Here is a 13,027-nt window from a genome sequence, read left to right as displayed (position 1 = left end):
TTGCAATCTTCCGTATTTACCAACTGTAGACATGTCAGTGTATCACCGCAAAATAAAAAATATACTTCTCCATGTTTCAGTATAATGGTAAAAGAGTTATGTATACAAAAGATTAAAGAACTGCTGGACCAAATGCGTTTAATGAATCAAGCACATAAACAGAAGTTGATAATCAAAGTTAACCCCCCACAAGTACTCTTTACTCATAAGACCTCGTGTTGTTTGTTTCCCCAAGACTACTGCAATACAGGCAAGACCAAAGAAATCTGTTGTGTGCCAGCACACAATCGGACTGGAGAGATACTGTATTCCCAAAAAAAAATAAGAACCCCAACAATTTTCAAAATCTGTGAAACTTCTTTATCTGGAAAGAATTGAACAGGAAATGGAGGTCAGCACCCACGATTCATCTAGCAAAATTTGGCTCTTCATTTGTGTCATCTGCAAGCTGCATCCTTCATTCTTTTTTTATAGAAATCGTCCATAGGAGGTCAGATTCAGATTGCACTGTTACTATGTTCTCTTTCACGATATTAGATGTACTGACTAAACCACCAAACCTCATTTCTGTCTTGTCTGAAATAAAGTCAAGTGAACACAAGTCAATCTAGTAGAAAAAGTAGATACCACCAATATGATGGCATCAAATCTGGAGAGAAATTTATCCTTCTTGTATTGAACCAAAAACAAATAGAGATATGCAGCACATAAAGCATCAACCTATAACAAATTGAGGCAGGTTGAGTCTAAACTACCATATTAAAAGTTAATAAGAAAAGAGTAAGATGGAGTTGCTCACCCAAATTCCATTTGAGACCTGTGGTTGTGGTTCTTCCACCAGCCGTTCCAATGGGTATGAGTCCGCAATGCGGGCCCTCAACAGAGGACTGGATATGAATCTTGTGATGATGTGTACTCGGAAGAAGTTGGATGAGGCAGTCATCAGAGAGAAGAATAATCGGCATGGACGGGAAACGGCATATGACATTAATATTTCCCATCTCATGGTCAAACCTTCCACCAAGTGCTCCGGTGGCTAGAATACACAACTGTAATTACACACAGATACAAGTCAATCCCACTGAAACTACATTACGACATTTATTCCAGTAATGGGGTCCTATAATCTTCTAATTGCTCTGAGATTATGCTAAATTGTATTGGCTCTCCTTGTGTGTGCTTGTAATTATCATCTTACTATGTTAGAGTTGTAATATTGCATCATATTTGTGATCTTTATAATAGTGGCTTTTCTCTAATGTCAGTAGATCCACTCAAAATAATAATAATGGTAATCATAAAAAGACAATAACAAATATACTGTTCCTTTTAATATCAATGTGAAATGTTTATCATCTGTCAACTTTTAGTTTGATCCACCACCCTTAGGTGGTGGTAGAGATGTTAATTAATTAATTGTTCAATTGGTTACAAAACACTTTACTATATTTTTTTAGCAAAAGTAATAGAAGTTGGACCAATCATGCTTACAAGTAGAAAACTTCCACTATATATGAAAAGGTATATCACATTTTTTTTCCATAATAACCTTACAACATACCCTACTAGAGAGTACAAGGAAGAGTTTTTTTTTTTTTTTGATAAGGTAAACTGTATAAATCAAAAGGGAGAGAACTCCCGTATACAAGAAGTATACCAAAAAGTAGAGAATTTACATAAGAACATGATTCTCTACAAAAGACGCCCAATCTTCCATACAAATAGGGGCTATATGAGTGCACCAAAAAGCGATCAAAGATAAAAGACTATTCTTAAGATGTGAAAAAAGAGACTCAATCCCCTCAAAAGCTCTCCTAGTTCTCTCCCCCCAAACTATCCACATGAGAGCTAACGGGGCGAACTTTCACGCCTTTTGCTTTCTTCTTCTACGAAAACCGGCCCAGCTATATAACATTTCCTTTACAGTGCTTGGCATCACCCAATTGAACACCAAAAAGGTTCAGGATCGCCCTCCACAAAGCCGAGGACACAGGGCAATGCAACAAAAGATGATCAAAATCTTCCCCTAAGCTTTTACACATATAGCACCAACTAACAAGTGTAATTCCTCTCTTTCGCAGATTCTCAGCAGTCAAAATCACTCCTCTTGCCGCTAGCCATGCAAAAAAGCACACCTTCGTGGGCGCCTTAGGTAAAAGGACTTTACAGTGAACAGACCATCGCCAAGCAAACCCTGTCTCCAAGAATCACAAGATGGATGGGGCCTGTCTTGCCCCTATAGAAGTGTCACTAAATCTTAGAGCTCCGCAATCTCCCAATCTTGCATGTTCCTTCTAAATGAGAGGTCCCATACTAACCCTCCCCCCCCCTTCATGCTCCTAACGAATCTGTTGGACCATCAATTCCTTCTGGTTTGAAACTTTGAAGACGTGGAGAAGGAGACCCTCAAAGTATCCTCTCCACACCACTTATGATTCCAAAAACTGATTTTCCTTCCATCTCCCACCCTGTGAGAGATGTTGCCTCTGAAGGATGCTCCTCCACATGCCACACCCGAAAGGTGTTGTGATTGCCTTGGTCCTCCAACCCCCTCCCGTGGAATCGTACTTTTCTATTATGACCTCCCTTCATAGAGTATGCTCTTCTACCCCGAATCTCCACAGCCATTTCCCCAACAAAGCTCTGTTGAATACCCTAAGATCTGTTACTCCAAGTCCACCCCACTTCTTTGGGGAAGTGACTGTCTGTCAATTCACTAGATCATACTTTCTAGTTCCATCCGTTGCATCCGAAAGAAAATTCCTTTGAAGCCGCTCTAGTTTTTCCGTGATGCTCACAGGAGCTTGCAACAAGGACAAGTAAATAGGTGGACATACTCGATAAAGTGCTTTTAATGAGCACTTCCTTTCCACCTTTTGACAGGTACCGTTTCTGTCAGCATGCTAATCTTTTTTAAACCCTTTCGATCACTGGATTCCAAACCGTACTATCCTTATGCGAAGCGCCCAATGGGAGACACGAGTAAGTAGTAGGAAGGGAGCCCACCTTACATCTGAGAACATAAGACAAAGCATCAATGTTAGCAACCTTACCCACCGGGAAAATCTCACACTTGTCAAGGTTGATTTTGAGACCTGATACTATCTGAAACCACTGCAGGACCTGCTTTAGGTAGGTCAATTGATCCATATCGGGATCACAGAAAATCAGGGTGTCATCCACAAAAAGCAAACAAGAGACTCTTCGGGCACTGGGCACCCCGATCGGAGCTGAGAATTTTCTCAAGAAGCCTCCGCCCGCCGCACGATCCATCATTTTACTCAAAGCATCCATCACTAGAATGAATAGCATGGGGGATAGCGGGTCTCCTTGCCTGAGACCCCTGGAGCTGCCAAAGAAACCACACGGGCTACCACTAACCAGGACAGAGAATTTGACTAAGGAAATGCAGAACTTGATCCATCCTCTCCATCTTGCCCCAAACCCCATCCGCATCATAATGAAATTCAGGAACTCCCAATTGACATGGTCGAAAGCCTTCTCAAGGTCCAACTTGTATAGTAAGTCGGGATCTCTATTTTTCCTTCTGGAGTCTACAAGTTCATTTGCCATCAAAGTTGCATCCAAGATCTGCCTACCTTCCACAAACGCATTCTGGGAGGACGAAACAGACACGTCAAAAACCTTCTTGAGTCGGTTGGAAAGCACTTTAGAAATAATCTTGTAAATGCTCCCCACGAGACTAATAGGCATGTAGTCACTGATACGCACCTTCTTTCTTAGGCACAATAGTAATAAAAGAAGCATTGATACTTCTCTCGAAAACACCATTCACATGGAACTATTCAATGGCTTCCATCAACTCCCCCTTGATGGTGTCCCAACAGAGCTGGAAGAAGGCCAAGGAGAAACCATCAGGGCCGAGGGCCTTATCACCAGCACAACTCGACACAGCCTCGTGCACTTCCTCCTCCTTGAAAGCCTTTTATAGCCACTCACTGTCGCCCTCCCCTATGTGGTTGAACTCTGTTCCCCCCCAAAGTCGGCCTCCAACTAACTTCCTCTTTGTATAAGTTCTCATAAAACCCTACTATCGCTCCTTCTACCTCCGCCTCTCCCTCAATCCTCACCCCATCCACAAAAGGACTTTATGAAATTTCTCCTTCGATTTGCAACTGCCACCCTATGAAAAAATTTGGTATTCGAATCCCCCTCTTTTAACCATAGCGCCCTCGAATTTAGCCGCCAACTAGTCTCCTGAGCTATTGCTAACTCAACTATTTCCCTCTTAACCTCCCCCAGTCTCGCTTTCTCAGATTCATCTAACTCTCTCGCCCCTTCCCCTCCCTCTCTAGATCCCCCAATTCATGCATAAGCTCACTCATTTTAACCTCTACCCTCCCAAAAACCTCCTTATCCCACCTAATAATATCTCCCTTGAACAATTTAAGTTTTTTCGAAAGACAGAATGAAGGTGTCCCTGATACCCCGTAGCTTGTCCACCATCCTTCACCTTGTCACCAAATCTTAGCACCTTCAACCACATGTTCTCGAATCAAAAGGGAGCACACACCCCCCTCCCTCTGCCTCCATCTAGCACGATAGGCAAATGATCTGAAGTCAGCCGAGGTAAAGGAATCTGCAGCACATTCGGCACCAGCTCATCCCAGGAGGGTGATATCAGAAATCTATCAAGTCTAGACCTTAAGTTGGAATCCTCCGCCCTGGCCCAAGTAAACCTTTCCCCTGACAGAGGAAGATCAATGAGAAAGTGATCATTGATGAAGTCGGAAAACTCCTCCATGGCCCTTGAAATCATACTACGCCCTAATCTCTCCTACGGGAATCTAATAGTGTTAAAGTCTCCCCCTAGAACCTATGGAATGTCCCATTCCCCCATCATATTGGCCAGTTCCTCCTAGAAAAACATCTTGGACACTTCTCCTACCGGTCCATACACTCCCCGAAATCCCCACTCCACCTCACTCATTCTATTTTTGACAAGAGCTGCTAAAGAAAAAACTCCCTTCTTAATCTCCTTTACCTCCAAGCTTCTATCATCCCATATTAGAAGAATGCCCCTAGCACTTCCCGCTGCTGGAACCCAGTCATATTTTACCCAACTACCTCCCCAGACACTCCTCACAATCACATCCGACAAAACTTCCATTTTTGTCTCCTGAAAACAAACTAGGTTAGCACTTCACTCTCTAACTCCCACTTTGATGATGGCCTTTCTGTTTGGGTCATTCATCCCCCTCACATTCCATGAAAGAATCTTAACTTCCATAAGAAACAATATCCCCCTTCTCCCTACCCCCTCTAACCGAGCTCCCTTCCTCCCTGTCACACACCCGACCCCTTCTCTGGTACACCACTACATTCCCTAAATTATTTTGCTTAACACCTTGACCCAACTCCCTCCCTGCACCATCATAACAAGATTGTTGCTCAATCTCCTTCAACAGTTCTAACACCCTATCTTCCTTCCCTTCAAAAGAAACACCTAGAAACTTCCCAAAGTTTAATAGTTTATCCTCCATCCAGAAAGGCATAACCCCTCCTCCAATCCATGACGAAATTGGACAGGCGTCTTTTATATATACCCTTTCCTTGCCCCTACCGGAGGAATACAAGACCATAGCATTCTTAGCAATAGGAACTTTTGGTGCCGAAAGGTTCTCACCCTTTCCTTGACGGATATCAATCTCTGAAATTAGCATCCCGCTGCTATAGGAATGGCCAAAAACACCAGTAGGGTAGCAGGAAGGGGGAGAGCATGGAACCCTTGGTGGCATCTTAACTGGAAATACTGGTTCGGCACTACCGTCAGATGGGGCATGCTCAACAATCTTCCCAGAAAAAGAAGAGGCTTGAAGTGTAGCCTCAACACAACTAAGCCCAGAAGCAGATGAGGGGGCGATGGAGCTGGGTCCATCAGATGCGGGAGGCCGTAGAATAATAGCACCATCTATAGCCGGTGCCGCCCCTGAAGCAGCGTCCATCGAAGAGGGGCTCAGGTCACTAGAGCTCGGTGCAGAAATGCCACTGTGTAGCACCACTGGCAGAAGAAGGAAGAACGATTGTTCCCATATGCTTAGGAACCTTATCAGACGCAGCTTGAAATAATCTGGGTCCCTTAGGATCTATCTCTAATTGAATTGGAAAAAATTGTTGGGCCCATATGAGGAGGCCCAGACCTATACTTGCTGAAACCTTGCCTTGCCCTAGGATAATTAGAAGATGACCGACCCATTCTGCCTTTCCAGCCTGCATCACTAACCCATTCATGTCTTTTCCTCCTGTTGAAATTTTGTCTTCTTCTCCCAAAATCATACCTCCCGTCTCTTCTCGATATAACGTCTGATTCCGGCTTAGTCCACTAATCTAGTGAGCCCTCCCATCCCCTCAAAGATTGATTTCCCCTCCCCTCCCTTCTATTTGACCTTCCCTTTTCTTCCGCCACTGTCTCGGGCATAAAGATAAGGCGAAATTCAGGGCTCAACCAAACCCTATAACTCAAGTAGCCATCTTCCACCACAGTGGAGATAGGGATTTTGCCCCCTTTCCTCACCACAATCCTCATTGCGAGAGATCGTGTAAGCTGCAAGCGACATCAATAAAAACCACACGGATTTCCCCAATCTTCTTGAATAAGTCAAGACACCTAAGATGCACAGGGAGACCCACCATGTTGACAACCAATGATTCGCCGGTGAAACAAAGGTCTAGACACCCATCGTGCTCCATCCATCTGTCTAGCTTTAAGAAGTTCCCTTCGAACCACATGTTTCCTCTTACAAGAATATTTGAAGCTTGAGACTCGTCGACAAAACGAAAGAGATATTGTGTGTCCCCCAGTTGCGATATTTTCAGCCCGTCCTTGACATTCCATGCCTCTGCTGCCCAGTTCCTAACAGTCTCTGGAGAACCAACCCATTTGGAAAAAGACCCAATCAGATAAGATTTCAAGAAGTCCTTTCGCCTGAGAGTGTGCTCCTCAGATAGCGAGAAGTGCGGCTCCTGCCCTACGTCAACCTTTCAATGGCATCTTCCCCCAAGTTCTAGGTCTGGCCAAGAGGCAGCTTTGATGAAAGACACGTTTTCTAGTTTTCTAGATTTTAGAGAGAAATATGAGTTTCTCTCTGTAGAATTCATCATATTCTTTTTTTTTTTATTTTGCACCGGGTGTCCGAATCTCTTCGAGCCCCGACTATTCCCGGGGGTGCACAGGCCCTCGACAAGGAGTTTCCCGCAAGTGCACCACAGTTAATTCAGGTTTTACCCAGTCTGATGGCCCTCAGAAATTGTTTGCACCCAGTGGGTTTCGAACTTGAGACCTTGAAAGGGAGCAAACCCCAAGGCTCAAGTCAATTGCAACCAGGTGCGTGGCTGAGATCTCGCCGAAAAACAGACGTGTTGCCCGCACGTGGCGGCGCGTGAGAGCTCGATTAACAGAGGGTTTCACTGGGGTTTGGTCGCGGGAAGTTTGGCTCTTGATAGGGGTGGTAGAGTCTTAGGAAGGAGAAGAGAGAGAAGAATCTCAGGAAGCGTTCCTGAAAGCATTTTTTAGATCTGGATAGAAGGGTTTTTTCACGCAGCAAATTTGGGGGGATAACAAGGAAGAGGTTAAAAAGGTTTTATTGAATTTATTGATGATTACTTCACCTTGCCACTTTATATCCTCACTTTCTTGAAGATTGTGCATGCAATGGTATCCCTGGTAACTAGTTTCAATTTCATTTTAAAGGAATGAGTAAAAAAGGCAATAAATGAAGCTTATACCAACCCAGATTGAATAATGACGAATAAGCAATACATCTAATCCACCATGTGAAAGATTTTCTAATGAATTGTTTATTTCAAATATCTATTCTAAATGAATAATTTAGAATCCATCATATTCTAGATGCGGTTGTCCCAAAAAAGAAGTAAGATCTTGCCAGAAAAAGCCCCAAAGGATAGAAAAATTAGTAGTCACAGTAGGTGAAACGCAGAATATAGGGAGGGAAGAAAGTTTTCTGGTACTGAACAACTGAAACAGTCGCCGGAATCTGGAGTTTAATGGCCGGAAAAAGAAAAAGTCACCAGATTTTGGTGGAACTGGGACAGGGAGACTCGGAAAAGCCTCGAGAAGAGGTTGTCGGAAGAAAAAAGTTTGAAATAGTCGCCGGAAATAGCCACACGCGCCGGCGCGTGGCTGAGATCTCGCCGGAAAACAGGCGTGTTGCCCGCGCGTGGCGGCGCATGAGAGCTCGGTTGACGGAGGGTATCACTGGGGTTTGGTCGCGGGAAGCTTGGCTATTGATAGGGGTGGTAGAGTCTTAGGAAGGAGAAGAGAGAGAAGAATCTCAGGGAGCGTGCCTCAGAGCATTTTTTAGATCTGGATAGAAGGGTTTTTTCACGCAGCAAATTTGGGAGGATAACAAGGAAGAGGTTAAAAAGGTTTTATTTAATTTATTGATGATTAATTCACCTTGCCACTTTATATCCTCACTTTCTTGAAGATTGTGCATGCAATAGTGTCCCTGGTAACTAGTTTCAATTTCATTTTAAAGGAATGAGTAAAAAAAGCAATAAATGAAGCTTATACCAACCCAGATTGAATAATGATGAATAAGCAATACATCTGATCCACCATGTGAAAGATTTTCTAATGAATTGTTTATTTCAAATATCTATTCTAAATGAATAATATCCTATTACTAGCAATAATCATAAATAAGAAACAATTAGAGTACAAATATCCCACAACGAAAAGATGCAGATATAGTTTGAGCAACTATTTAGTGTAGAGATATTTTTAATGGATATAAATTAGAATATAGCATATTGATAAACATGGAAAAGGGTAAAAATTTCAAGAGTTATGTTAAAAAGCTTAACTTACATTTGGATGTTCTGGGTTTAGTAATTCAAGAATATATGCAACACATTTATGAAGATCTGTGGTATCTTGATCATGAGATTCATCAATTATCTTGGTCCCCTGCAAAGTCACCAAGCTATACATCCTCAAAATATGGTTCTAACCATGCTTTGTAGTGAACTGCACAAACATATTGCACAAGAACAAGACGGCAAAGAACGATCTTGAGCCACATAGCTAATTATATCCAAAAGTGTAATAACTATCTAGTAACTGAAATGATATACACATGTAGTCAGGTAGCTTAAAATCCTCACTAACATGCTTGAAAATGAAAAAATGCACAAGTTTAATTACATACTACATTAGAAAGAATTTAAACAAGACCAGATATTATTCTCTTGATCTTTACACAAAAACTAGTAAGTAGAAGTGTGGTAACTGCTCGTATAAGTAGAAGTGTGGTAACTGCTCGTACACAGGGCAAAAACTTGAACTCAACAATATATTTGGAAACCACAAGGTTTTAACAAAGTGGGCCTCTCTTCTAGACTCAAGAATATATTTGCACAGCTCAACTATACTTTAAACAAATTTCTCACTCTCGGATAAGGTGAAAGACAGGGAAGCTCTTAACACACCATACACTTGGTAAACTATCACATGGAGCTCCACTCCATTGCATATCAAAGAAGATCCACCACAAAGGTTCTGTAAGGCCAAGGGTTCAAACACCAGATTCTTTCGGTAAGGTCAAACACCAAATTCTTTGAAGGTTGACGTCCCTAGAGGTCGGCATTTAACACAAAGTGATGATTCAATTCAAAGTAGGATAAATCATACTAGTAAGGGAGACTTGTAAGTATATATCAATCAGGACTGCCTCAATCCAAATTAATTGAGATCGACTACATCAATCCAATGTATCTATTCTGCCGCACCATTCAGGTTCCATTTCATTTCAACACTAAATATTCTGTCTTTTTAAGGCAAATTAGTTATTCTCCAAAACTAGATGTTCCCTTACACTTATCCCTACACAAATATAAAAATGTGGATGCTTTTAAAATTTATTGGAAAACAGATTTGCTAAGAAACTACAGAACCATCACAAGCAAACTCTAGCTTACCAGGCCTCTATAAAAGTCAAGAACATCAGTTCTGATTGAATCCATATCTCCTTTTATAGCATATGGCTTGTACCTGTAAAAAAATCATGGTTCACTCAAATTCAATGTAAGATGACGAAATAAAAATTTCCAAATATTAAGAAATTGTGCTTTAGCCCAAAAAAGAAAAAGAGAAATCCCGATGCTTTTACATATTGTCTGCATGTGTTTTTACTCACTTATAGCTCAAACTTGAATCTCAGTATTTGTCCTATGCTTGGATTACTAATATGGCATGAAAATTTTCAAATAATAACTTATTAACTCATTCTTTCCTCCAGCAAAAATCCAAGTTTTAGTTTTCTTTTGCACATTCTGGTCCAAGAAAAAAAATACCAAGGCCCATGTGAGGGGAGTGCAGCAAACCTAAACAAGTTCACAGAGTTCAAAGCTACTAATATATACTATTTTTTTAAAGTAGATTTTTCTTTTCTCGAAATGGTGGAAAAAGTAAATTCTTCGCCCTATAAAAATCCCGGTTTTATTCAGAGGCGGAGCTAGAGTGCCAGGAGAGGGTTCGACCGAACCCAGTAGCTTTGGTTCGAACCCTGTACTTGTCTAAAAAAATCCATTGAATATGTATAAATTATTAATTTAGAACCTAGTAACTTAAAACGATAAGAATCTCGAACTCATAAGCTTTAAATCGTGGTTCCGCCTGTGGTTTTATTCCTTATTATTTTGCCAATTTGCAAGTTTAGAGATTGGAAGAATGAACCAGCAACAAGTTGCTACGTATAATCAGTAACAAGAGCAATTGGTAAGTGAATTCAGAATCACCTCTTACGAATATCAGAAGGGTCGTCATGAGGAAAAAAGCAGGGCAATTCATCAAACACCCTATTCGCTCCACCGTCAGCGCAAACATGAACCTGTGCTGCTCCAAACAACAAACATATGCCACCATTTTCAGGGAAATTACAAGGCACTAGAGAAGTTCAAAAAAGGTTGAAAAAAGGAAGGCACAGGGCCCATTACCGTGCTCCCAGAGCAAAGGAGTGAATCGAGGGAGGCGTTGGTTAAGGATAACAAGCGCATACGTTAGAGCAGGCCCGTTGTCGGTAGGAAGATTTGGGAGGAGGAAAGTAGATGAATGAGACATCGGCCCCATCTTTGCTAACTTGCGCCCCTCAAAATCACCCCGCTGTTTCAGTTTTTTCAATTAAGAAAGAGAAAACATACGAACACCATTATATACCAATCAATTAATTGATTAATTAACTATATAGACTACGGATCCACATCTACTCTTTTTTTTATAGTTTGGGGGAAAAGGGAAAATATTATGTGTGCTCACGCATTCCCTACATCTAAACACTAAAAACACAGAGTTTCAGCAGAAAATTGTACAAAATCAGATCAAGACATTCAATTAAAACGGAGGGAGTAACTCAATATCAGAAGTGGAAAGGCAAAAGATGGATAAGTTGAAGCTACAAGCCCTGTGCTAATCATTTTATTGAACATGAACCAAGACAATGCCAAATGTTACAAAGAGTTTAGCATTGAGCTTCAAAAAAAACCAATTCGGCTATATACAAAAAAGGAAGTTGGTGTGTGCCACAATATAAGTAAATTAAAAGATAACCCTGATCGAACCTCTTGTTCAGCAGATTCAGGCCCTGATTCATTCAACTCACCCTGGATTTTCTCCCCAAGCGTATCATTAATCGACGATGACAATGCCTCCGCCGCCTACAAAACGGATCAATTTATATAGAAAATTTCAAAGGAAAAAGAAATCTTTTATGCAGGGTACATGCAGGCATGTAAAAAAAATCAAGATTTAGTGGTCAGGTCTATTAAATTATACATTTTTATAAAATCTGTTTACATGAATTTAACCCTAATCTGTTTTAAATCTGAATCTATTAGGAGTTATCCGATAAGAGAAACCCTAACCTTGGAGTGCTTGCCGTTAGAAATAGGAGAGGAGGGAGAAGAGAGAGAACCCTTAGGAGGACGAAGAGCTGCGTCTGGTCTCAACCATGTTTGATCTTTTCTCCTTCTTCTTCTACAGATCCAAAGAATTAGAGAAATGAAGCAAAAAACGATTTGGATGTTAGGAGTAATAAATAGAGAATTCTAGTGTGTGTGTGTGTGTAAAATGGAGAGAGAGATAGAGAGACAAGGGGAGAAGGCGAATGATTGCTGAATTTAGAGTTCCGTCTGTTTGCTGAATTTATATGCTGCTAAGTTTTAAAGTTTCAACAAACATGTCAAAACCTAATTTTATCCAATGCTTCCTTTGATTGGGTCGAAATTGGCTAAAAGAAATCAACCCACTCAGTTTGATTTTGAATTTAATTCCCCTATATATATATATATATATATATATATATATATATATATATATATATATATATATATATATTAAAGCAAGAAAATTACCATATATAATTGACATTATGGTTAAGTCAAGTGGCAAACTAATAAATGTCAATAGTATATGGTAACTTTATTCTATATTTGACTATTTTAGTTAAATACAAATATAATTTTGAGTTTATAGATAAAGTTCTAAAATTCGAATTTAAATTAAAACTAAAATTTATCTTTTTTTATCATGTTATCATACTTAATTTGGTTAATGATCATATGCAATCATGTTAGTAACTTTTGTTATTTTTTATAATTATTTAAATACTACTTCGCCTCTGGCAAAAAAAAATACTACTCCATATAACTATAAAACTCTTTCACATTTTGTCACGACCCGGATTTTCCACCCTCGGGAGTCGTGATGGCGCCTACTAATGTGAGCTAGGCAAGCCAATTATTTGAACAAATTACTTCTTTATACATTTTACAATCTTTAACAATTATAAAGCCAAAGTGTGTAGACAGCGGAAAATTTCAATAAACGGAAGAAATGTAGTAACTTATCTGAATATATATATCTAATATAACTGTTTGAACCTCGACCACCCAAAACTAGTGTCACAATGCCACAGACAATCTAAGAATGTTACATACAAAGTCTGAAAATAAACAATACATTGTTTCTGAATTAAGGAAATGAAACATG

General features: G+C 40.4%; 1 protein-coding gene across 5 annotated transcripts; it reads right to left on the bottom strand.

Moving 5' to 3' along the window:
• Positions 1-53: 53 nt before the first annotated feature.
• On the bottom strand, positions 54-12,220 carry LOC104224433 (thiamine pyrophosphokinase 2-like). 5 transcript variants are annotated; one of them, XM_070172439.1, is made up of 8 exons: positions 11,902-12,220; positions 11,599-11,694; positions 10,978-11,143; positions 10,780-10,871; positions 9,961-10,033; positions 8,852-8,950; positions 800-1,049; positions 54-576 (listed from the first exon to the last, which is right to left on the bottom strand). In XM_070172439.1, exons 3-8 carry the CDS (start codon positions 11,035-11,037, stop codon positions 458-460), a joined length of 693 nt encoding a protein of 230 aa, XP_070028540.1. In that variant the 5' UTR covers positions 11,038-11,143; positions 11,599-11,694; positions 11,902-12,220; the 3' UTR covers positions 54-457. The 5 variants fall into 5 exon arrangements, with proteins under 5 accessions (XP_070028540.1, XP_070028536.1, XP_070028537.1 ...); XM_070172435.1 differs by having other exon boundaries at positions 10,780-10,876; positions 11,640-11,694; positions 11,902-12,217; XM_070172436.1 differs by having other exon boundaries at positions 10,780-10,876; positions 11,640-11,694; positions 11,952-12,217.
• Between the last annotated feature and the right edge of the window lie 807 nt (positions 12,221-13,027).

This window comes from Nicotiana sylvestris, chromosome 4, assembly GCF_000393655.2.
Source record: "Nicotiana sylvestris chromosome 4, ASM39365v2, whole genome shotgun sequence".
Classification (NCBI taxonomy): Eukaryota; Viridiplantae; Streptophyta; class Magnoliopsida; order Solanales; family Solanaceae; genus Nicotiana; species Nicotiana sylvestris.
This window is presented reverse-complemented; position numbering and strand designations above follow the sequence as displayed.